The sequence below is a fragment of the Hylobates moloch genome, unplaced genomic scaffold (assembly GCF_009828535.3).
Source record: "Hylobates moloch isolate HMO894 unplaced genomic scaffold, HMol_V3 SCAFFOLD_3, whole genome shotgun sequence".
In the NCBI taxonomy this organism is placed as follows: Eukaryota; Metazoa; Chordata; class Mammalia; order Primates; family Hylobatidae; genus Hylobates; species Hylobates moloch.
Genome location: NW_026652278.1, coordinates 167,884,965 through 167,912,564, shown reverse-complemented (window position 1 = coordinate 167,912,564; position 27,600 = coordinate 167,884,965). Strand labels below are relative to the sequence as shown.

The 27,600-nt window shown below is 36.2% G+C and overlaps 1 protein-coding gene across 2 annotated transcripts in view; it reads right to left on the bottom strand.

The window, feature by feature from the left end:
- LOC131382992 (U3 small nucleolar RNA-associated protein 18 homolog) overlaps nt 1–27,600 on the bottom strand; it is a 175,650-nt gene that overhangs the window by 34,206 nt on the left and 113,844 nt on the right. The window contains exons 3-4 of one of the 2 annotated variants that reach the window (XR_009212635.1): nt 22,223–22,420; nt 20,598–20,654 (exon numbers count right to left, since the gene is read on the bottom strand). Coding sequence is in view for 1 of the 2 variants with exons in the window: in XM_058435844.1 (XP_058291827.1) it covers nt 20,643–20,654 (12 nt within the window). In the remaining variant the exon portion in view is untranslated. The remainder of the gene's footprint in view (nt 1–20,597; nt 20,655–22,222; nt 22,421–27,600) is intronic. The other variant, XM_058435844.1, reaches the window with a different exon arrangement.

The following is a 27,600-nucleotide window of genomic DNA, read 5'->3' as shown; positions in this document are numbered from 1 at the left end:
GCTACTATAATTTATGGGGTTCATTTTATCAATAAATGTATATGGTCATACAAATTATATAAGTTATCTCATCATTTTTTATTAAAATAATGTAGGGCGTTAATTTGGGGAATGTTCATTAAGAGAATATGTAAATGTTCAATTAATATTTTTCAAAAAGAACATAAGATAAATAATATGCCAGTTTTATACTTTTTTTTAATTAAAAAGAGATGAGCCAGCCATTACTTAAAGGAGTTGTTTCCCTGAGTTGGAACTAACAGGTATCTGTTACTTGATTATTTCATTTGATGGGGTCCAGAGCCTCAGCAACTGCTTTTCAAGATCAGAAATTCAGCTTCATTTGTGACCTCAGAGTGAATAACCTGCTTAGGCACTGACTTGCACAAACAAATATCTATACATATATCTATGTCTATGTGTATGTCCTCTCTATCTTGATCTTTATGTATATATCATAACATCACATTTCACATCATAAGAGATATATAAATTTTATGGATACCCATAGATACCCATGCCAACACATAAGTGATCCTCCTACCTGGTAGCAAAGAGCCTGAGTGGCCACATCATAATCAGAAGATCATTTAGTAGGTATAGAAACAGTAATAGGAGTACTATGGATTTTATAAACACTTAATTTAGGCCATGGAGAAGCTTAATAAATCACCCTGTCTGCTGAGTATGAAATTTCCTTCTGTTTTTCAGAATTATCATATCTCCCCTGTATCATGCTATATAAACACAATGAAATTTTGGCGATAGGCTCCACTTCTAGATTTTACAAAGAAATTATTCTGTATAAATGCATTATTTTCTGCAGGCATTTTGATATTAATGAATCAGTTATAGGTCTTTTTTTCTTTTATGTGAATTGGCTGTCAGATATGCCTCCCTGGGATGTTTATTCTGTTAACTTAAAAATCATTAAAAGGGCCAGAATCTAGCTTAAAGAGCGTATTTATTTATTCATTTATTTATTGAGATAGGGTCTCACTCTGTCACCCACGCTGGAGTGCAGTGGCATGACCTTTTATTTATATTTATTTGTTTATTTATTTGGACAGGGTCTCTCTCTGTTGCCCAGGCTGGGGTGCAGTGGCTTGATCAAAGCTTACTACAGCCTTGACCTCCTGGGCTCAGGTGATCCTCCCACTTCAGACCTGAGTATCTGGGGCTACAGGTGCAAGCCACCACGTCCAGCTAGATTTTTTAAAACATTTTAATAGAGGTGAGGTCTCACTGTGTTGCCCGGGCTGGTCTTAAACTCCTGAGCTCAAGTGTTCCTCCAGCCTCAGCCTCTCAAAGTGCTGGCATTACAGGTGTAAGGCACCGTGCCCAGCCCTTAAAGAGTTTATTTAAGTGTAAAGATTGAGGACAGCCACCTGGGAAGTACAGATTTTAAAGAATGGAAGTCAGCATTTTCTAAGTATAGTTGTTTGAGATTGTTTATACAGACAAAGCTTAGGAAAATTTAATAGAATTTTAATTTTTTACTATAAGGCTCAATGCATAGTTATAATGGTCTGGTTAGGTGAGACAGTCTTTTTTTGGGAGAAATCCATATTTAGTTTTTTATGTTGAAGATGTAATAGTCATGGGGTCTTGGGCATCTTCACATCTGAGCTTGGTAAATGGCAATAAAGAGGAAGTTAATTTACAATAAATTTCAGTGATTGGAAATGGCACAGTTCTGATCTCTGGTCTCTCCTGGTCATTTATAGAATAAAAACAATGAGGAAGAGAGTTAATCTACAATTTTAGAAGCAGAAATTGTAAAAATGTTACATGATTCAATCTAAAAGGCTTAACTTCTCCCTTGACACAATACATTTAAAGAGTCCTAAAATTTTATTCTCTTTTGCAATTTCCCTCACGTTTCTTGATTTCCTCTGCCACACATTTATACCTACACCATCATGTTTTGATGCATCCTAGTTCTGTATCCTGAGGTCTTTTTCATTTACATTTACATTTTTTTCTACTGGACAAGTATAAATTATACCAGAGAAATGAGGCCATATTTGGAATTCAGATGGCTTAGGGATATTATGTCTAAGTTTATCATAGTTTTACATGTTACCTCTGGATTGAATAGAGAGAAATAACATCATATTACATCATACATGACATTTTTTCAGAGACAGGACTGTGGGAGGCATTAGCTATTTGACAAAAGGTTTGTAAGAACTAATTGAGATTCTTTTTTTCTCTCTATGCCCTTTCACAGTGTGGTTCTGCAGCTCCTTCCGAAATAGGTGTAATCTATTTTCCATACCCTTGGATCTGGTCTGGATTTGTGGCTTGCTTTGGCAGAAATGACACTGTGGCAATTCCAAGCCAGACCTCAAAAGGCTTTTCACAGTTTTGCTCTCACTTTTAAAAATTTACTCAGTTGCCATTAGAAAAATTGTGAGTGAACTCGTTGGATGACTGAAGACCTGTGGCTCAGTTGCCCTCATTTCACCAGCTGACAGCCAGCCAGCTCCCAAAACAGAGCTGTGTTGCTGACTGCCTGCTGAAGAGATGAATGAATGAGCTCAGCTGAGGCCAAGAGAACCATCCAGCTGAACCTAGCCAAAACTGCTGACTCACAGAATCCCTAGTTAAGTAAATAGTTGTTGTTTTAAGCCCCTTGAAGTTTGTGTGGTTTGCTACTGTCATGAGCTGAATTGTGTCCGCTACTCATTCATATGTTGAAATCCTAACTTCTGGTATCTCAGAATTACATTAACTGGTGATAGAGTACTTGCAGATATAATTAGGTAAGGTTAGATGAGGTCACACTGTGCTAGGATGGGCCCTTAATTTAATCTGACTTGTGTCCCTATAAAGAAAGAGAATTGGCTGGGTGTGGTGGCTCATGCCTCTAATCTCAGCTCTTTGGGAGGCCAAGGGGGTGGATCACCTGAGGGCAGGAGATCGAGACCAGCCTGGCCAACATGGTGAAACCTCATCTCTACTAAAAATATAAAAATTAGCTGGGCGTGGTGATGGGTGCCTGTAATCCCAGCTACTTGGGAGGCTGAGGCAGGAGAACTGCTTGAACCCAGGAGGCGGAGGTTGCAGTGAGCCGAGATTGTGCCACTGCACTCCAGCCTGGACAACAAGAGCGAAACTCCGTCTCAAAATAAAAACATAATAATAAATATTTTTTAATGTGAGAATTCAGATACAAACATGCACACAAGGAGAACATCATGTGTAGATTGAGGGTGATGCTTCTATAGGCCAAGGAATACTGTAGGTTGGCAGCAGACAAGCAGAAGCTAGGAGAAAGGCATGCAATTGATACTCTCCCACAGGAACCAAACCTGACAATGCCTTGTTCTTGGGCTTGTAGCCTCTGGAACTGTGAGACCATAATTTTATGTTTTTAAGCCATCCAGTTTGTGCTTCTTTGTTGTGATGTCCTTAGCAAACTAATATAGTTATGCAAGAAAGGCTAATTCAAGCCACATACTCATCTAAAGGAAATACACAACACAACCTTCACCCTCAAGGTGTTTAAATGTATTTTGAAATACACCTAAATATACATATTTGTATTAGCTCATTCTCACGCTGCTAGAAAGAACTGCCCGAGACTGGGTAATGTATAAAGGAAGAAGGTTTAATTGATTCACGGTTCTGCATTTCTGGGGAGGCTTCAGGAAACTTATAATCATGGTGGAAGGCAAAGGAGAAGCAGGACCTTCTTCACAGGGCAGCAGGGCAGAGTGAGTGCAAGTGAGACAACCAAGTACAAAGGGTGACCAGAGAACCTCCAACCAATCTGAGCACTGGGAGGAATGAGCACTGGAGCGGAGCCTGGGAAAGTTTGCATTGTTTGCAGCAGGGATAGCCTCTCCTGTTCCGGGGTGGAACATGGAATTCAATCTGCAAGGTGGGAAGCCTATAGTAGCAGGACTCTCGCTCTGCTGAGGGTCCCTGTTTCCCTATTTTCCCCCTTTTGCCCAATAAATTCTATTTCTCTCACCCTTTGAAGTGTCTGCATGCCTAATATTTCATGGTCGTGTGACAAGGACCCCATTTTCAGCTGAACTAGTGAGAAAATCCCACAACATAAGCAGGCGAAATTCCAGATACTTATGAAACCATCAGATCTCCTGAGATTCACTCACCATCACAAGAACAGTAGGGGGTAAACCGCCCCCATGATCCAATTACCTCCATTCTTGGTCCCACTTTTGATAAGTGGGGATTATGGAGATTACAATTCAAGATGAGATTTTGGGTGGGGACAAAACCAAACCATATCAGTACTATTCAGAAAATTAAAAATATGTGCTATCTTGTAGTGTTGGTAGTGAATAATGAGGGCCATGTATTTTGCCATTATTTAGGGAAGGAAGAATTGACTGAGTATGTTACAAGTCTTCATGTGAGAAATATGCTTGTGTGCCTGTATCTTAAAGAATAAAGAGGTCATGAAAAATGGAAAAGAGTAGAAGAGATGGTAGAAACAAAAGTCCAGGAGCTCAAATGAGGACTTGTTTGTGGAAAAATGCTTCAGCCAAATCAACTATTTTAAAAATGGATTATATTGGGGAATTGAAGGAAATAAACATGCAGTTTGTAGGTATTATAGACTAGAAAGGATCAAGATCTCATAAAGCTTAGTCACACCATTTAAACATTATTTTATAAGTACTGAAAAAATTATGCATGGAAACTTTACACAAATAAACTTTAATTTGCAGATAAAATGTATGGGAGTGATAAAGATTAGTGAAGAAAAACCACTTATAAACTTCTCACCCCATTCTTGCTGATGAAATTCTGGAGAATGCTGGTAACTTATGGAAAAAAATGGCTGGCATTAACACATATTTGTAGGGCTTGATAAATTGTAACTGTCTTTTAGCTTCGGACAGGTGGTTTAATTTTGCCACCATTAGTTTTAAAAAAATGGGACAGTTGGAAAGAGTCCGGGTTTTCTGGAAAAATTTGAAGTTTAGATTTTAATTACTCTGAAGTTAAAGTGTTTGCAGAACATATAAACGAAAATAATCAGCCTTTAGTGAGCCATAGCTAACAGCAGAGGTCATAATTGATTGTGCATAGTTACAAATCTTTTAATTCAACTGCCTCTGTTTCCTCTAGGTCATTAAATTTCAGTTAGTTAAATAGAAGAGTGCTAGAGAGGAGTCCATATTGAAACCAGCAACGGAATTTAGGCAACCTCTGCTCACAAGTGCATGTCCAAGCAAGATGGTGTCCAAAGCAGCCATGCACATTCTCTCATGTTAGAAACCAGTGGCCCTACTAGCATTGTTCACAGAATTCTAAACACCTCACAATGAACAGGTACATGATTTCACGACCGGCAGAATGATGCACGTAGTTGCCAATCAGGAAAGTAGATTCGTCAAAAATCAGCATTTGCCTTTTAGTGGGGAAAATACTAGAAACAACTATGTATTTTGCATGTCTCTCAAAACTGGCAGTCACACATATTTCCTATTTTACTTCAGTTTTACTCAGTCTGAAGGATAACTTCCTTTCTTTTAAAAATATCTTCTCAAGGTCTGCAATGTTAATTTGAATATAGGATGAGCAGTGCTATCCTAAATGACTCTTTGCAATATAGTTTAAAAAATTAGCTAACTATATTAGTGTCATGCAGTAACATACATTCCTGGCAGGATCTCACTTTTACGTCATCTAATACATCTAGAGAACAGTTGGTGTGCCCTGCACTTACGATCTTGCTGTACACCTTTTTTCAATAGTAATGAATAACGAACAAAAAAACACATGGCACAGCTGGAGAACCCAGTCATCTTGTTCAAATAAACTATCTTATTAAAAAGGGAAAATTCATGAATGCTATATAAAAATACACTCTAGTCAGGTGTGATGGTTCACGCCTGTAATCCCAGCTACTCAGGAGACTGAGTCAGGAGGATTTCTTGAGCCCAGAAGTCCAAGACCACCCTGGACAACATAGTGAGATATCATTCAAAAAAACAAACGACAACAACAACAGCAAGAAACCCATTCTGGGAATTTCAACCAGTGTAATTTTCTCAGAAACAAAACCTGAAGCTCCAAGAGAGTTAGAGATTTTGAAGGAAACAGAAGAGCAGCAAACAGTATAGAGTGAGTAAGAAAGGTGAAATATTGGCGGAGGAGAAAGATGAATAGATGTTTTGAAAACAGAATTTGCTTCCAAAGATTATGGTAGGCAGATCTGAAATAATTCTTATATTATAAATGTTAAGATAAAGAGGTTCATACTAGGAAAGTTTTCTAGGTTCACAATTCTCATACATTATAACTTAGAAGTAGTCTAAGCACGTGCTTCAATGCTCTTTCAAAACTCATTGTGGAGAAATCCATACACAGACCATGTATATAGCACAATAACATAAAGCCACGTGAGTTATGCATGTAATTGTGCTGGTCTTCTGGAATTCTTTCCATAATTTCAAAGCCCAAAAAGCAAACCATTGAACTGAATCAGAAGTTGAATAAATATCCCATATGTGTTTGTTATACATAATGGATGCTTTCTGTTTTTAACATTTAATGTATAAAGATAAATTTTCAAATGCTCCAAAATATTATCAACCCATGTCATTTGTTATCACTGGTGCCACTGGTGCTGAATTCTTTATCATGATTCACACACACTGCGTGCTCTCAAGGAAAAGCATTTCATAGCAGATCATTTATCCTGTACTTTTAGTACATACAAATCTCTAAAGGAAGGCCGAATTTATGGTCAACAAGCTATGCATAAGGATTTTTAATTGTAACCATTACTATTCTGAATAAAGAGGAAATAAAAATTGAACTGTAGAAATCAAAACAACTATAGATTTTGGTTTAAATCAGTTATATTCATCATAGTACCCTAAATAGTGTTAAAAAATATTCTGATGGATATTCATAAACATGCTTTTAAAACAACTGGTTTTCTCTAGGATTTGTAAGAGCTTATGGAAATATAATCATCAACTGTTGCATCTCTCTGTCGAAAAGTCATATTTTCTTACCAGTTTCCTTCACTGGTTTATAATAACAAGAGTTTAGATGTGACCTCTCTCTAGTGATAATATGGACTAGTATTGGAGAACAATAGGATACGGAAAAAAAAAAAGAAAAAGTTGATGATCACACAAACTTTGTAATTTTGGCAACAAGCATCTAACCACAAGTATCTTTTATCTGTCACATTCTATCTCTGACAAGAGTATTTGTAATTAAGGAAGCAGAGATTACTTCTGAATGTTTAAAAATACAACAGTGGCTGGGCATGATGGCTCATGCCTATCATCCCAGAACTTTGGGAAGCTGAGGTGGGAGGTCACTTGGGACTAGGAGTTTGAGACCAGTCTGGGCAACATAGTAAGACATCATGTCTACAAAAACAACAACAACAAATATCACAAACAGAAACTGATTTTGTGGGCTATATTTTTATTGATATGAAGGGAAGGAAATGATGGTATTTATACTTTCAAAGAATGCCTGTGCCTATCCATAAGTTTAAATATTTTATGTTTGTGATACCTAAGTTTAAATACCTTGTAAGTGTATCCATATTATTTGTAAGGATTTAAACTTATGAATACACTTATCCATGCTATTAAACTTATTCATAAGTTTAAATACCATATGGTAAGTGACATAGAGAAGTATTATTGAGTCTATAAGTTTGAGAAATAAACAGTTCAATTTCGATTGAGCCAGCCACTGAAAATCAACCAATTTTTCTTTGTCATGAGTTTAATATTTTTTTCACCTAAAAACACATTTTATAAATGCAGATGCAGATCAAGACAGCAAGAACCTGTGGTTTAATATTTATGTTATTTTCTCATTATTGTTTTGTATCAACATCTCTTTGCCAAAGTCATGCAGAGCATGGGGTCATTAAGCTTTCCATTTACAAAATTAAAGAAAAATATGGAAAATAGCTTCAGTTTCCATGTGGCTTTGGCAAAAGAAAGCTGGATAATTTGTGATATTTTATGCCAGTAACATTTTAGAGCTGGAGTCACATCAAGACCATTAAACATCTTTCATAAAAAATCATGAAAATCTGAGCTCTAGCTTTTCTTTCTGTACTGTAGCTTTCAGAGCTTGACTTTCAGAGATGCCAAGTTGGATGTCAAAACATACAGCTGAATGTTCCTCTACTACAAAAGTCTCCAGCATGTGTAGAAATTTGGCTGAATTAGAAAACTAAATATGCCTATAGTTAAACATCTTGAAGCCTTTTTGTACTGAGCTTCTGGCACTTAATTTTGATGGCTCTGTCATGTGCCAATTTCTAGTCAGGACTGTAGAAATTTACATTTGTCAACATTCTGCAATGCTATTTCCTACACATTTTATTCATTAGCTTATTGGTTGTTTCATTCTTTATTCTAAACCTGCAAGTGCCAGAAGGACATATGGATAGTTCCATCGGATATAATCATTTCTTCTCTTATGACTAGACATATTTGATTTAGAATCAAAACAAAACCTAGCTGCTATTCTTTTTTTTAACTTACTGTGAAAGACTATCATTTGTCAAAGTTCAAACTTTGAAGCAAACCTACTTTTTAGTTAGTCTTCTTCGGCCAAAAAAAGAAAGATTTCAAGATGATAGTAAGAAACAAATTACCATAACATTTAAATTTATAATAAAAACTTTTATTAAAGGAATTTCAATGTTTCTTTGAGTAAAAGAAAGATAATTTAACAATTCAGTTACCTTTAAATAACATTATTTTATATTTTCTAACTTTTTATATGTATGTACGTTCTCAATTTTCTTTAAGTTCCTTGAGAACAAGCATTTTTTTTTAAAAAATATATAGTACTAGACACAATGTGACCACATAACACTCAAAACGTATTTGTCACTTAGTTGGGTAGTTGAGCTTTAACTAGTCTTTTGAGACACAAAACCATTACATTTCCATATTACAAAAAGGAAAACTAATTACAAATTATGAATCTATGATTAATTTTGAGGCTGGTCATAGTAGCTATGAAATATATGAGTAAACTTTTATTCCTTCATGTTAATTCATTATCCTAAGTATAAAAAGTTAATATTCCTGTAAAACCAGATTTAAATATTTGACTTCTGCTTCCACACACACAAAACAACATAGATTTCAAGGGAAAACAATTGCCAGCTAAACATGTATTAATATGATGAAAATAAGAAAATTTGTAAGAGACAACCATGAGTCTACATAATGACTTTGTTTCTCACCAGCTTTACAAATTGCTATAAGTTACTTAAAAGTCTCTAAGCCTAATCTATGCCCTTTATTGTTTTCTTTTTTGGGTAATTTAATGATATAATAATAACTGGCAAAATATACTTTGGGACTCAATAAGGGTTTTTTCCCTTCCTTGGGATAATCAGAGGTCTATATGCAATAGTTTTATAAACAGTAGTTCACCCATTGTGAAAGAAAATGATTGACAAAAATACAATTATATTTCAGATAGTAAAATATTATTAAATGATTTATTTTATCTAAATAATGTACAGGAAATTGTTAATAGCTGAAAGTAAGAATAATCAGTACAGGAAAAAAACAGCTTCTTAAGTAATTTAACTTAAAACAAGGACTAACATTTTAGAGAAGATAATATACAAATGGCTTCTATGTTTTTCCCTAGAAATAAAACTAAAAATTGTAAAGAACATTTTAAATCATTTTTACCAGTGATTTGTTTCAACCGAATGCCAACTCAATCAAAAAGTCACTCAAGTGATGTTTTACATAATTTAAAGGTAAAATGTATGATAATATAATATGGCATATTTTAATTCATATTTGACTTTTAGTATGATCATAAAGGTTGCCATTTTTGAAAAAGAATATTGAAAGGCTTTATCAATTTTCTCAAGTTTCTAAATTAATCTTTGATGTACACATCCTTGTCTTTTAATTTTATTCTTTTCTGAGACAGGGTCTCACTGTGTTACCCAGACTGGAGTGCAGTGGCACAATCCTAGCTCACTGCAGCCTCAAACCTCTGGGCTCAAGGGATCCTCCCGCCTCAGGATCCAAAGTAGCTAGGACTACATGGGTGTGCGCCACCACTCTCGGCTAATGTTTAAATTTTGTGTAGAGACTGGGGTCTTACTCTGTTGTCCAGTCTGGTCTCATACTTCTGGCCTCAAGCAATCCTCCTGTCTCCCACGTGCTGGGATTACAGGCATGAGCCACCATGCCAGCCATGTTGTCATTTTTTCTAAGGCTTCATCATCTTCTTTTTTTCTTCAATTGTCAGTTGGTCTCACATTGGAAGATACTGATTGTCAATAGCTTTAAATGTAATTCTTTTTTTTCTTTTCAACACTTTCTTTGTCTTCACAGACCAAGATAGAAACATTGAAATTGAAAATTTGTATTTTCAATATACTAATTACAATTCCCATTACCATGACAGCATAGCAAAGATGTTAGTGTTAAGTGGTGTGTGAGGTGTGATTAGTGACTAATTTTATTAATTTATTAGTGGAAATGATGTGGTTAAGACAATTTTTCTTCCCTACATAAACTTCATAATTGTGGGAATTCGAATATTATAAAACAAGGAACCATTATTACATTGTATACTAGTAAATTTAATTTACTATTAAATTGTAATGAAAAACCAAGTTGTAACTACAAACCTGGAAGCACTGGGGATTTGGATCGACTTTGATTTAAACTGTCTTGGGGATGCAGAAGAATTGGAATTTCATAAGATAACAATAGAAGTTTGATCTTTTACCAACATAAGCCCAATTTTCACAGTGGGATGCAAATATTTCTACTGAAATCTTAAACCTTGGCATATTTTGAATATGACAACATATTTTAAATATGACAACATATTTTATTTTTTAAATATCTTTCTGCTTATGTTCAACTTTAGTTTTACTTAATGAAAATAAAGCAAAGTCAGTCAATGACTATTTATTGAAGATGTACCCTGAGCCAGGCACGCTAATCTCTCCACCACATATGTTTTCACAAAACAGGGACAGACATTGCTTTCATGGGTTATGCAGAATCAAGGATGAGCTTCTGAGCCAGTGCTGGTTTTCATGTCACTTACTGCTTCTGCTCAGTCTCTCTTTCAGCTTCCCATCTGCCCAGGGAGACATGCCCCATCCCTATCTAACACCCTTTTGCTCTCTAACCCCATGTCCTGTGAGTTCCGTGCTGTTTTATGGCCCTCAGTTTCTGGAGATTTCCTGCTGTCCCTAAATACACTGGTGAGCTTCTCTTGCAGGGATGCAGTTCTAGCTGCTTCCTCTGCCTAAAATACTCTTCCTACATATATGCAAATGTCTCACTCGCTCATCTCCTTCAATTTCTACTAAAATGACACCTCCTTGTTAAGTTCTTACCTGACCACCTTGTTTAATGCTGCAACACCTGCCTCTCATCTCCATCTCTGCTTTATCTCTGTAGCGCATGTTAATTTTTAGCACATGTGTGTTATACCTCTCATTTTCTCAATAGTTGTTTTTCCCAACTGTATTATGAACTCCATGAGGGGAACAATTTCATCTTTCTTCACCAATTTATCCCAGTAACTTCATACATGCTCACTGAAGAAATGTGGATAGACAGACTGAATGAGCCAAACATCCATTCTCAGAACCACTTTAATTGTGTTGTAGATGTTTGAATTAATCATCATCAGGAGCTTATAAAAGTGAGATAAATTATAAACAATTTTTCTTATATATTTGAAATATTAAAAAAAGGAAAGGCGAGATTTAATCTTAAATGAAGAAAAAGGTTGTCATTTTGCTCTATCAGGAAATGAGCATAACAGATTTGCTAGTGGCTGCCTGAAGGGCCCCTCATAACAGAGTGCAGGTAAAAACAGAGACAGGGTGTGAGCAGGGAGCGCCGCTTCCACCCTCAGGCTCATCATCCATTGCCTCGGGATTGCTATTTTCACACCTGAGTTCCCTCTTACAAATCAACCTAGGAAGTAGTGTTTATGTGCTCTACACAAGTGCAGAGATTTGTGCAGACCAAATTAGTAATTATTTGATTTAGAGGATGATATGCCTCAGTACAGTGGCAGATGCAGTCAGTTGTGATGTGTAGCTCAAAGGGATCAAAGACAGGCCATCAGAAGAGACTGAGGAAGCAGCATGGATCTGTTGCTTCCTGAAAAAGACAAGATAGACGTAGACTTCTGATGCTGGCCCAAGGTATTTCCCTTTTAAGAAAATGTTTAGTACATTTAGTAACAGATATGGGTTGAGTATACACACAGACCTACACACACGTACACATGCACCTATGGACACATATGTATACATATAAATATATATACACATATATTTCAATGTATGTACATATATAAAACCAGATGAACATCAAATATGCAAATAAATCAAAATTAAAATGTAAAATTATATATGCTAAAGAAGCATTGCCAAGAATCAATTCATTTGCCTGTACACTTAAACCTAATTATTGCATATTAGAAGAGACAAATGCCCTTTAAAATTAAGTAAATTAAAAAGTAATTTGCAACTGAGGGAACCTAGACAAGATATTTGCATAATTCTTTAAGGCTGATTGTACACAAACTGGTCAGTAGAAATACTGGAAGCATACATTTAAACTTAATTTAAAGCATGCAATTATAGTATAATTATCTGGGAAGCAGCAAAGAGGCAGCTTGTTTGAAGGATCTGAAATGGGCACACAAGGGAGGCTCCCTCTGGTCCCAGAGACTCGGGTTCTCTCCCTAACTGTGGTGCTCATTAGCTGTGTTCTTCCTTGAATAGAGAATTTTAGTTTTTACCTTTGTTTGTATGATAGCACAATCTATAAAATAAGAATAATCAAATTCATGCTGTCTATATTAGAATTAAAACAGCTCAAAGGTAATTTCTACATCCCTGCACTGACTTGGATATCCCGTGGTTTTCAGTCCTTGTTCCATCACTTATCAAACGTGTGACCTTAAAGCGGAGGGGACTCTATTTTCTGAAAATGTTATGAATTGATACCAAATAAGATTTAGTGAGGACTGTGACAGATAAAATCTTACTCAGACACCCACATATTTATAAAGTACCTGGAACACTCTATGTATTCAACTACATTACATATTTTTATTACTTATATTATGAATACTTCTTATTTATATTCTAAATGCTTACACTTTATAGTTTCACTTATATTTATTATACTTACATATGTTATTTGTATTTCATATTCATTAGTATATAAGAATATTTTATTACTACTAACATAAATGGTAAAGATATTGCTAGAATATTGGATTAACTACAGTTGATATGATACTGTGCTAGTTATCCTTCACCTGATCATCCAGATCTCATTTCCACCTTTCCCTTCCTTTCTCTTCCCTCAGTTGGCTTCTGGTTAAAAGGAGACATGCTCAGACAATCAAGGAAGAGAATCTTGGAAATGGAATTTTGCATTTATTTTATACTTAGCTGTGTACATCTAAGAAAACAGCCAACTGTAGGCAAAACCAACTCAGATGTTCATGTCTCACTGGGTTCTGACAAAACTATTTCCTTCCTTACCTCTTTATTCTTGGAGGTGCTAACAGATTCACACAGTTGACAATCTGTTAGGGCTATGTTTTACCAACTCTGATCTGATTTCATCCCTTACTTCTTCCCACAATTCTGTATGTAGTCCCTCTATATTCTGTGTGACTCTAATTGCCAGTATTCTGTTCTAGAAGTGGCCTTCAATCCCTTCAATATGGGATTTTGGACTGGATTGGGAAATATATGCTTCACATTGATATCCCGAGCAGGCAGTATTATCATAATTATTCAAATTATTCTTATCAGAAGGAGCTGGCCAGCTTGCTTTAAGCAGACAGTAAGGGAAGGGTCCCCCAGAGAACCTGCTACCTGTTCCGCAAGTGCTTACACCAGATGTTTTGTGCAGATAAGGGGAGTTGCAGAGTAGGGGAGGGGGCTCACCTGAACATGCCTGCAATGGAAAATTCCATTTCTTAACACATGCACAGTAAGGGAAATAAATCAATATGGAGTGGCTCAGACTAAGGGCCCATGTGCACCCTGGAAGGGCGGGTGGAGCTACCAGGAATTCACACCCTATACAAATAAGGAACTCAGCCCCTTCAGCTTGGATATATAAAAGCCCTTGTATTCAGTTGTGAGGGGGCAACCAACAACCTGCTTTCAGGACCCCTTCTTTAGCTGAGAGCTTTCCTTTTCACTTAATAAATTCTACTGCACTCACTATTTGAGTGTCTATGTGCCTCCTTCTTCCTTGCTGTGAGACAAGAACCCAGACCTCGCTGAGCTAAGGAGCAAAATATCCTGCATCATCATGAGGTGGAAGGGAGTTTTTGGAGATTAAGCGCCCATTGTATCGATGGCAGGTGAGATAATAAATGCTGTGAGTAATAGCATTTATATAAACAAGTTGCCTCTGAATACACTGGATGGTTTACCAAACAACAACAAAACAACAAAGTGGGCCTTGAATTCCTAGCACCAAACTGCTAAGTGGAGATTCCTAGAAGAAAACTTCTATGATGATCTTTAAAATAACCTTCATTGTTTCTTGTATTTGTAGGACATATGGGATTAAAGATCAGATCTGAAATATAATACCGCAAAACCAGTTAAATACAAGACTTCACAAGTTTTATGTTAGTTAAAGCACTGATTGGGAAAGAATGGAACCTTGAGGCTTGGGATAACCATATTTGAACAGACAGATAAAACAGAGGATTGTGAACAACCCACTTATCCCTGACGCTTCGTTGCCAGAGATAGCTACCTTATTCTCTCCTATCTGATGATTGCATACAGATGTCTAATGACCTCACCTGGGACAGATATCCCCTCCTTTCGAAGTGTCCATGTACAGGCTTTCTCAGCCAGTGTCCAGCAAGATAATTAAACCTTATGGAAAGTTATGTGAGTGACTATTTTCTCAAGTTCCCCAAGGATTTTATATAGCTAGTCCCATTATAGATGAATAGGAAGAAAGTTGCTTCATCACATACAACAAATTCCTTAGGGCACTGGAGCTTAATTTTCTCTTGGAACCCCCAAGTGTGAATGCTTGGTTTTTGATCCAATGAGAGTCCCCCAGAAGGGAACATCAAGGTGTTTTGTGGGAGAAACAGATGTCAAAGGAATTGGAAGCACACGCTACTTTGTATCAGAACAAGCCAGGGGAGCAACTGTAGGAATGGATTCTAAGGCAAATAAACAGAAAAAGTTACTATTTAAGGTTGGGTTGGTTCAAATTTTTTGATAGAGTTGTATTAATGTTGGATTTTGAATTTAATTTTTCAGCTCAAATGGGGGGCCTCTAACAGTTTGTTTTGAGATCTGTTTGAAGGTTAGAGCTTATAGCCTATTTTTAATACAATTCACATACTAGAATTCCCTTGGAATAATACAAAGCAAGGAATAAGTTTAAAGAAATTGTCATGTTAGGATAAATTTTGTAAGCACAACTTGCTCATGCATTACACAAGTCAAAATGTTCAAGAGTACAACTGAATGTTCAAATGTTTCATCAATAGACTTGAAATCTCTGATTTCAAAGGCTTAATTATCAGAGATAAGATGGGTGCAATTACTGCCACAGAGAACATGGATAATGTAGTGAGAATGTTTTGACTCACGTCGAGCTTTGAAGGTGGCAACTTGAGCATGGGTTCTCAAAAAATGAAAGGGGTCAGCAGACTATTAGGGTACTCTTTTTTCTCTATGATTCTGTTGGGTAGAATCCTGATTCAGGTTGGTATAGAGGAAATTTGTAGAAGCTTATCCATTTTAGAAACTTAAGCCAGTTCTTAGACCTGAGTCCCATTAACGAGGCCATGCTGGGTCACCTGGATAGAGATTCTGCAACGTGGATACAGAAGTACAGTGTAAACATTTCTCTAAGTCTTCGTCTGAGGAACCTGTGACCATTATCTTCAGTGACTGCACTGTGGAAGGGGTAATACTGACATATTTTAGGGACTGTTAGATATTGCTACCATGCATGTTCCACTGCCCAAAATGGGGGTTCTTTGGAGGAGCAATGATAAAAGAAAAGCTAATCTGAAATACCCAGGGACTCCAATAGGCTTTTATACACAACTTATACCTTGTTCCTAGTTTCTGAATGTGTAGTTGCTATAGATATATAGATAAAAGATATACATAGATATAGGTATATAGATATAAGATTAATTATAGAATATACACACTGGATTCTTGGCTTACTGTGTGAGTACTACTATAGTAGCAAATGCTGAGTGAAATCGTATGGGGCTAGCCCTCCAACATACACACACACACACACACACACACACACACCCACGCACCCACTCACACGTACACACGTGAGCATGCACAAATAGTGAGCCACAGTGGTATTGCATCTCTGGACGGTTTGCAGAGATTGATGCCATTATGAAATCTTGAAAGATGAAGGAATAATGATTCCAGTTACTTATCTGTTCTACCTGGTAGTTTTTCCTGTGTAAAAGCCACATGGTTTTTGGAGAAATACATTGAACTATTTTAAGTTGAATCAGGTGGGGAAACCAAAGTGGCTGCCATTTCAGATGTAACGGTATGGGAAGAAAGCAACACAGTCCATAGTATCTGGTATGCAACTATTACTGAGGCAGATGTATCTTTCTCAAATCCAATTTCTGAAAACATAAAGAAGTAGTTTACCTTAGCTTGGCAGGAAAATCAGTAGAGCTGCATTGCTTTGATTTGGACTGTGTCAACTCTCCTCACCCTAGTAATGTGGTCTCCACAGGTCTGGCTGACCTTGATATTCCACAGAATATACCCCAGGATCAATGTCGATGGCCTCATGCTGAACGAATCTAATGCACAAGTTTCTGAATATCAAGTTGCTTAGACACATGAGAGAGTGGGTGATAGACTCACGATAATTCAGAGCCTGCCAGGTAGTTTCTGTCACACAAGGGCTGGTGTTCTGCATCATGATGTATAATCTTGTCTGAAATTAAAGACGAATAGCTGCACCTCAATGAGCAGACCTTTCTGACAGGTCCTTGCCATGTACTGAACTAATCACTGCCCCATCTACAAGTTACTTGTAGGACTCAAAGAATTGAGTAGAGCCCAGAGTGAAAGAGAGCTCTGCAGCAGGCCTAGCCCCTGTGCTTTGTAGTCTTGCCTTAACTATTCAGTGGTAACTGAGGCTGGATCATTGCTTCCTCACTTCACTGTCAGGGATCTTGCAATCGCTGTGCCTCTCCAAGACTATAGCTCCCGTAGGGCAGTCCCTACTTGTGGTGGCTCATTTTGTGTGTCAACTTAGCTGGACCACAGTGCCCAGATATCTGAAGCTAACCACTATTTTGGATGTTTCTGTAAGATTGTTCTTGGATGAAATTTATATTTAAATTGGATGACTTTGAGTAAAGCAGATTGCCCTCCATAATGTGGGCGGGCCTCATTCCATCAGCTGAAGGCCTGTATAGATGAAAAGACAGTTCTCCCCAAGCACAAGGGAATTCTGCTAGCAGAATACCTTCAGACCTCATCTGCAGTTGGGTCATCCTGGTTTGCCAACAGACTGCCTTTGGACTTGAATTACATCTCTTTCTTGAGTCTCCAGCCAGCCAGACTACCCCATCTGATATTAGACTCACCAATTCTGTACAATCACATAGGCCAGTTATTCAAATAAAACTCTTTATACATACACCCACACATAAACACACACATCCTATTGCTTCTGTTTCTCTGAAGAACACTGGCTAATACAGTCTCTGAAGAATGCTGGCTAATATATATTTGTGTGTGTGTGTGTATATATATATATTTCCCTAGTGAGATTTAATAACACTATTTTCTCCTCTAATTCCTTCCACCCAAGGAATCAATACTGCTTTCTGCTTTGTGTAGCGTGGGCATCTCACTTTTCCCTGTTCAACCTTGTCCAGAAGTCTACAAGTATTCTCTTCATTTGAGTTTCTTTTAAACTTTCTAGGGTAAGTTCATGTGTATGTGGACCCCTGACTGAGAGACGTCTTATCATCTTTCTATTACTTTATTTTTTAAAGTTTCAACATGTTATGTGTTGGGTCTCTAACACACTCATGCTTTGGGAGTCATATCTTTAAATGGATTTCTCTGCAGAGATCCAAAAATTTCTTTGTGGACTAATTAAAATTCCTCCAGGTAACATGTACTAACCACTATATTCATTATGATAAAACTTATGCATTAAGAACTGAATTAAGTCAACTTGTTAATTTTCCATTTTCAATTTGAACAACTGATTTGGCAGTTTCAGACAAATGAGTAATAAATTCAGCAGTTAATATTTAAAATAAAATACAAATAATATGAATATTAAGTAAACTGAGCATACTTAGGAAATGAAATATGTGAACATATTTTGTGTCAAACCTATATTTGCCTTACTGGATAATAATATTTGGAAAAATAAAAAAACATGTAATTTCAAATGGCGAATGCCTCTTGAACCTGTATGATGACAAGAATACATAAAAATACACTGAAGAGGCATAACTTTTTATTGCCGTTATGTTTTAAAATACTTACAAGAACATAAAATACATTTGGGAACTTGTCTCAATTAGAAGTCTTGCTCCTCGGGGAAAATGGTAATTTAGAAAGCAGGAGTTTCTTATAAACTAAAAAGATTCACATGATCCATTAATGTCCATCATTTCAGGAGTGAAGAAAATAGATCTTCAGTATCTCTAATTGAATGGAACTGATAGATTTCTAGGGCAAACACAATGATACTTTTAAAGAATTATGGCTACGATCAGGTTTTAGTGATAATGTTGGATGATTAACTCACTACCTACAACGCAACCAAGAGTATGTCAACGTCTGAACTATTTCAGATTTCTATATCTGTACACCGTTCAGCTCATATTTTTAAATACCAAAAGCAAATAACATTGTCTTCTTTCCATTTATGTATGTATGTTGCTTTTTCTTTACTATGTCTTTATGGCAGGAGGGCCTCCGACTGGAACTCATCTGATCTTGTAGCATAGTCTAGGGACAGATGAACTGACGGTTTATCAGTCAGCATAAGACAGCAACCCAGGAGTGCAAAATGGCCCTGTATTGTTTGTACTTCTACACACTAACAATATCTCTCCTTCCAGAGATCAAAAGTATAGGACTCTATGAAATGATCACTAATGCCAACATTAAATATTCCCACCTCCATCTTACAGTCCAGCAATATCAATATATGCAAAAAAACTATTTTATAAACAACTTTGAGGACTCATGTGTACATCTAATTCCCCACCTCAATAGCCACAATTAGGCTTTTGATATGCATAATACTAAATGATTTTTCTCAGGTAAAGATTCTGGGAGATTTCATGATTCACTCCCTCACCTTCCATATGCAAATACACCCAAGTCCGATTCATTCTCTCCCTTTTCTTCTGTTTTCTCATCTTTGTTCCATTGTCTTTACCTGAGCTCACTCACCATTATTCCTTTTTTGAACCATTTCAATAGCTTCATAACTTATACCTCCTATTCACTAAAAGTTCCATATAATCTACTTTCTAATCTAGTAGAATAATATATTCAAAAACTGTGAATAACTCCCACTTCAGAAACTCCGTGTTTGACTCCTAGTATCCCTATGATTAAGAGTGAAATCTTACTAAGTCTAAGACATCGTTTCCATTTAGTCTACTTTAACCTTTCCAGCAAGAGTCCACTTCGCTCATCACCCTGAAGCCATACTTGACTTGTTTCTCACTATAGAGTCTTTACAGAAATAATTCCCTTAGTCTGGAGAACTCAAACTTATTTTTCAAACTAATTTTTCCCTTAGTCTGGAGAACTCAAACTTAGCATAAATGTCATTTCCTCCAGCAAGTTTTCCTGCCTTCAGTCTGGGATAAAGTTTCTTGATGTATTCTCTAGGAGCATCTTGAAAATGTTAAGCTTACCTTTCTGGGTGCTTGCTTGGTGCCTGTCTTCCTTCCTGAACGAATGCCAGAGCACTATGCACACCTCTTGCTCTCAGCTCAATGCATTACGTATAGTAGGTATTAAATTTCTTTTTTAATCAACAAAGTTTTCATCAATTCCTTTCAGAGCTGTATCACAGAACTATAATATAATGAACACTCAGCTTTTGATGAAAATTAATGTAAGAAGTAGCCTTTTGAAGAATACCTTTTTGTTACTTTGAAAGTCTGATTTTGAATAACATACCTGATGAGCTTTTCTGTCTTTCATATGAAGAGGTTTACATTTTTAAATATTACATTAATTATTTTGATAGCTAGTCTGTTTTGCTCTCATTGCCAGTAAGCTTAGACATGCTTGCTGTTCAGAATTTTTTCTGAATGATTCTTGCTCTTAGCCAAGATTTTCTAGCACAAATACACTTTCTCTTTTTCCTCCCCTTTACCCCTTCAATTACTACTCAATTGTTTTAATGGGTCTTTTAAATCGGTATTCTTTATTGTACTCAACCTCTGATCCTTTTTGGAATTAAGCGCAATATAAATGATAAATTAAGAACAGTTGAAAACCGATTTCAGTGTTAAACAATTCCTCCAGCACCATTTCTCATATAACTTACTCTTATCACGAAGTCTCTCCAATAATTTACAATCTCCTTTGGAAGTTATCCTTTAACCTAAAAATTGAAACAGAAGGCATAAGAGAATTTCTCAGGCTTTTCAATAGTCACAATTTACAAAAATAGTAAATGCAGCTATTTCTGCTTACCCAATATAATATTTCTGTAAAACAGTACATACTACAAAGTCATATACTAATAATTGTAAGGCTTAATGAAAAAAATAAGGCTGAAAGTAGACCATTCAGGACCTGTGCAACAGAGAACAAACAGAAACAATAACAGTTCTAATGCTAGTGACATTTAAATGACATCATAAAGTCCTGATAAATAAAGGAATTCAAAAATCAATATATGATTTAACTTTACAAACAATGTGAAAGTAACTTGATGGAAGAGGTGAACCTGCCTTGCAAAATTATTGCAGTGATAGAGATCTGACATGGCTGGTTCCATCTTGCTTCTAACCTCACAGGCTGGCTGTCTTTATGTATTCCTGCGAATGGGCCAAACTAACTTTGGAGGCAATTTGATTTATTGCTTAGATGATAATAGCCCTTCCCCAAAACTGCACTGGTCTTGTAAGACTAATGAAAGACAACCAATTTAGGAGGACAAGAGGGGTCCGAATTCTACTAAGATACAGGCGTAAATAATTACCAGCCATTATTCTGGAGGTCATGAAATTTGTAGCTTCCCCAATTACTTCTGCAGATAACATCACAATTGTAGAACCCAAGGTTAGCCTTTTGAGATGTCTTTTCAGGCTTTTGCCTTTCTGTCAACCTGATGGCCTCACCCTGACTCACCAACTATCTTGTGGCCTTTACCCAGGAACCAACTCAATGCAAGAGGACAGCTTTAACTCCCTGTAATTTCATCTCTAACTCAACCGATCAGCACTCTCCACTACCTAGCCCCCTACTCACCAAACTGTCTTTGAAAAACTCCTAACCTGGTAGCCTTCAGTGAGATTGACTTGAGTAATAATTTTCTCTCCTGCAATGGCGTGGCCAGCCTCATTTCAATTAAACTCTTTCTTTACTGCAATGCCATGTTCTCAGTGGATGGATTTTTTGTCTGTGTAGTGGACAGGAAGAACTCATCAGGCAGTTAGAGGGGCAATAAAGAGGGGCTAAGGATGCTGATTATGAAGACAAACCATGAAATTTACAAAATTCAGGGAGAACTTTCCGGTAAATTTTTTTCAAGAGAAATCACCGGGCTGCAATGAGACAAAGCAAAAAATCCAGAGTGAAATGGCATTGTACAGTAAGTACTATGTCCCCAGGCAACTTGCTGAGTTTAGCTCTGTTAGGGTACATGGTTCTAATCTGCTGTAACTACCTGCTGTTACTACTGGATAGTTTGATAGTTACCTGTGATAACTATCTGATACATAATGTTAACTTGCTGGGAAAAATTGTGTATTACTTAATGCAAATTCCAAGTTTAATAGATATTATCCCCCTATTTGCCAAACTCTCATGTCCTAATTTTCTTTACCAAACTATGTTTTGAGACAGACAGGACAGACTATATCTAATCTTTGCTCTAGAGGAACTAATGAATATAAAAGTAGTTTGAAGTGGTGCTTTTCAAATTGTAATATTCATACAAATCACCTGGAGATCTTGTTAAAAAGCAAATTCAGAGTCAGATTCAGTTTGTCTGGGGGGTGCCTGAGGTTTTGCATTTCTAATAAGCTCCTAGGTGATGCATATACTCTTGGTCCAAGAGCATATTTGAGTAGCAAGAGTTCAAAGCAGCATTCTCCAGTAGGAATATAATATGAAGCACATATGCCATTTTCAGTAGTTCCACTAAAAAATAAAAATCAATAGGTAAAATTAATATTGACAATATATTTTCTTTAACCTCGTATCCAAAATATTATTATTTCAACATGGAATCAATATAAACATTTTACTGAAATATTTTGTGTTATTTTTCATATATCTCTATTTGAATGTTGCATCTTCATCAGAAGCAGCTGATCTATGTAGGTTTCATAAAATTTACAGTTGAAAAGTGGATTCATATCTCCAGCTGTTCCAAACATATTTAAGAGTTTCTAATAACTGATTTCAATATCAGTTTTTAAAATTAAATTTAAACTTATTAAATCTGGTACCTAAGTTACCACACTTGAAATGATCAGTTGTCACATGTGGCTAGTGCCTGCTCTGTTAGATGTCACAGAGATGTAGAATATTGGAACAGGATAGTTTATGGTCAGTTTTGGAAAACAAGATCCAATTTCTCTTTCAGTGAATACTATTTGAACCTCTAATATGTGCCAGATATTTTGCTGAGTGCCTCACTTAGATAAACTAAATGAAGAGCAACTTAATTTTAAGACTGTAAACATAACTTATGAAATCCAAGAGCAGGAATTCAGCTGGGTCTCAGTGGTCGGAATTTACAAAATGTAAAACCAATAGGAAATGTATTTTCATTTTTTTCAGGCCCCACTTAGAACATATTTCTTCTTACTCCCTGCAGGAAAACATCTGTCTCCTCTTTTCATCCACATGGAGTGTGAAGGACGTTTATCCCCAAAATCCTCAGGTTACTGGTTATTGACATATTGTCCTTCAGAGCTAAGCCCAGCCTTTTTCTCTTCTCTGTGATGCTAAAGCTGGAGTCTGCAAATTGTGTTATCAGACTTACTTCCTAGGTGGCACCAGGTTTTTGCCTAGACTGTGGAGGAAGAGATAAAGGCAAGAAGATAGGAAAAGTGATTTTTATTTTCATTCCCTGTCACTTTCACTTTGGCAACAGAAAATGACTATGGCTCCATTTTCTGTACTGTTCTAGCACCCTTATTAGCATGTATGCCCGTAATAGGTGTTATTTCCAGCTAGATCTCATCCTTCTCTTATCAGAAGAAGCCACATGGCATCGTCTTAAGATGTATAAGTTTGTCTGAGCTCCTAAATTCCAGTAACACCATCTCTTCACTTCTGTCTTTGGGTGTTAACTTCAGGGTGAACTGAAGTCTTATGGGTGGTAGTTCCTTCTTAGTTACTAATACAAGAGTTAGCTCAGCTCTGTAGGTGGTATCTGGTTTGTGAAGTTGATAATATGGGTTTTGTTTTTTGTTGTTTCAGTCCTCTACTATTTTAATATTCAATCTATTGTATTAAATCCCTTCTTTTAAAAATGCATCGAATGGTTTCTATATTCCTAACTCACCCTGACTAATACACTTGGTGTAGAGAAAAACTCACTGCAAACCCTCAATTCAAATTCCAAATAACAGAAGAGAGACTCTCACTACCCTCTATTGTGTTAGGTGTCCATTCTGATATAATCAACTGCAGCAAAGACACCTTTTTTATGTATTTTAAAAAATGGTTGCCAGAACCCACCTGTGTAATGTTGCAGTTGGAAATTGTTCCTAGAGAGGGAAATAATTAGCCACGAAGATATCTCGAAATATTTGTGCCTAAAAGATAATTATATATTTAAAGCTCTATATACTTGGTTAGATTAATTAGATAGCCTAGATTCACTTAGTCATCCACTAGTCAAACAAATTATAGCAACTTTCACCTACAGAAATAATTTCATTTTTACTTCTAGACTGTCACAATTAAAAAAAAAATCTTTTACCAGATGTTTTCTGATATTTTAAAATCATGGTGATATTTATGTAAATAAAATACAATTTAATTCCCCCTTTAGTTAATATTTCCTTTTTATATTTGTAGAAATATTCCTCAAAATAATTTCCTGTGTGAAATTCTTGTTTCTAATGCCTTTCCTTACATCTGCCATCGAACTCACTGATTTCAGGAATTCATCTTCAGATTGATATAGAAATTGCTGTGTCAAGTCAACCATGACCTCTCTGTCATTTAGCCCAGTCTTACTTGACCCATCAGCATCACATATACCCTTGATCAAACCTTCCTACTGAACCACTTTCTTCACGTGGCTTATAAGCCACGGCATTCCTCCTGCTTTCCCTTTTCCTGCATGTACCATCTTAGTCTCCTTATCACCTAAATTCTAGAATGCCCCCACCCCAGAATTTAGTCCTTGGACTGCTCCTCCCTCTGTACTCACTCTGTAACCTCGTCAATTCACTTAGTTTTAAATAGGCTGACAAGTCCCAAATCTATACCTTCAACCCAGAATTTTTCCCTGAATTCCAGACTCATATATCTACCCAATCTTTGAATCCACTTGAATGTTTAACAGGCTTGTCAAGTTTACAAAGCTACTCAAAATACTTTGCAAAAAATAAATATTTAAATGCAATGTTTAAAAAAGCTTTTCTTCGCTCAAACCCAAACCTGTCCCTTCTGCTCACTGCCTTCCCCACTTTAATAAATGTCAACTCATATTTCCAATTACATAGCCTAAAGCCTGAGCTATAACCTCACTCTTCTTTATCTTTCATACTCACATCTAAGCTGAACAAATCCTGCTGGGTCTACCATCAAAATACATGCCGAAATGGCCACTTCTTTCCACCACTCACAGTTCCACTGTTCTAATGCAAGCCAACAATAGTTCTTAAAAAGATTATTTTATAGCTTCCTGATTGCTGTCTCTCTGCTTTACCTTGACCCTTGGAGCCCATTTCAAACACAACTGATATACTCAGTCTTTATTTTTTAACACACACTTATATACTCCTTATAATGTGCTTTGTATATATCAGCACATTTAATATTTATCATATTTCCATGAAGTAGATACAAGTATGGTCTCCCATGAGATGGGTTAGCTACAGTAAGGCTAAGTTAATCAACTGGGATTCTATAGTTAAATAATGTCAGAGGTGAGCCTGGGCTCACGGGTACCAGAGTCCATTCTCTTAACTGCTATACTCAACTACAACACTTATTCCAACAAATATCAGATCACGTCAGTTGTTGGATCTAAACCCTCAAATGAATTCCCTGAGCATAGTTTAAAAGGCCTTGTATGAGCTGGTCTTTGGCCACCTTTGGTCTCACACCCAATTCACACTCAACTCCAGAGGCTGTTCTCTCTGCTGGAATTCTGTTTCCCAAATGTCTACACAGTCTGTTCATTCACTTTTATCAGGTCTATATCTGAGTACAGTCATCTCAGGGGGATTGGTTCCAGGACCCCGTGCATACCAAAATTTAAGGATGCTCAAGTCCCTGATATAAAACGTGTAGTATTTGAGTATAACCCACACACATATTTCCATATACTCTAAGTCATTTCTAGAGTAATTATCTAATACAATTTTGTTTTTATTTGTATTTTTGTATTTCCCCAGTTGGTTGAATCTGCAGCTGCAGAACTTGCAGATAAGGAGGGCTGATTTTATCCCCTTCTCAATGAAGCTTTCTTTTATCTATTTGTCTAAAATCTCCCACCCTCAACTCTCTGTCCTGCTTCACTTATATAATTTTTCCTGGGCACTTTCTAACACATAATTGTTTTGAGTATTTCTCTTATTTTTTGTCTCTCCCACCATCACGATGCAGTTTTCATGAAGGAGGATTTTTTTTTTCTTAACTGCTATATCCTCAGTTCTGGGCAAATAATTGGTGTTCGATTTGTGCAATGAATACTTAAAAATGAAAAAAAGATATGGGGATTTATCTAACTGACAACTGTCATTTGAAAATATCAAATCCTATTTTGCATACATGTATGACTTCTGTATTTACAATGTTTCATACTTTATCTTCTGAAGTATTCATTAAAGAGAGGGGTCTTAGTCATGAAGGGTTTCAAAACTCAGGCACAAAGTACTATCAGAAGAATTGGGGACATTGAAAGAAAATATTTGGAAGTGAAAGAATTGTATGACTAGAGAGTAATAAGCACATGCACTACTTTGGATCTCCCATGACATTGCCTTAAAAGGTAAAAGCAGCATCTGGTTCATGGATGGGTCAGTGATTGCTCCTGATATTTTAAAATGTGTCTTTCTTCAATAATGAGATTCTGGTAGGGAGGGTGTGTGTAACCAGCAATACTTTAAATACTTTAAAGCAAAAATATCATCATGTTTTGATGATCCAAATCTGATTACTACTGTTTTCTACCATGTAAATAGTGGGTGATCTATCAATACATTTTAAGTTCAGGAACAAACTAAAAGAAAAAAAAAATGGAAGTAACAGATAGAAGAAAGTAGGAAAAGAGAGTGAGAGAAAAAGAATAAAAAAAGACCTTAGATCTATACTTATGGAATATTGGAAAGAGACATTTTAAAAATTCAAGGAAGTTTACATAAACAAACTCCAAAAAATATAAATCTTTTAATTTTACCATTGAGCTAAGGAGTTTTAGAGGTAAAAAAAATTGCAGTGGAAATTGACCATTTTCAAAATTCCAGTTCTTTGAATATACAAGACATTCAGCTAATAGAAGTGCCCTTGAGATTAGCTCTCAGACTTGTCCTGGGTTCCCTGGACTAAGTTTTTTTTCTTTTCTTTTCTTTTTTTTTTTTTTTTTCCATGATTCTGGGTATGTTTCTATCTTTAAAGAAGGAGGAATTTTAACTCATGTAGTCATTAGTGTAAGCCTGTATGTTTGTTTCCACCATTGAAAGAAAGAGGAATTTTAACTCATTTAGTCATTAGTGCAAGCCTGGAATACATGTTTTTATTTTGTTTAAGCTAAAAAATTAAAAATAGACACATTTAGAAAAACAAAATTGAACCAATAATACACAGTAGTAATGCCCTTATACTCAATTAACATATGGTAGAAGGTAGTTAATAAGACTGTTTTCTAAATTTTGGCTGCTGTCCACATGTGGATGAAAATAAATCAGACTTCATAGTACCAAAAAAAAAGTCACTTTGCTCCTCTGTCATTTGTTATTTAATAAGCCACTATAATTAAACTAGCTGGGATAAGTAAACTTGTTTAATGCTTTGGGAAGGTTACAGCAACAATTTAAGGGACAGAATCAGTATATTTCTAGTATCCCTTCCAGCTAACAGATGTGCAATCATACCAGAGTTGTGTATTTTTTCTTTAAATAGTAGTAAATGTA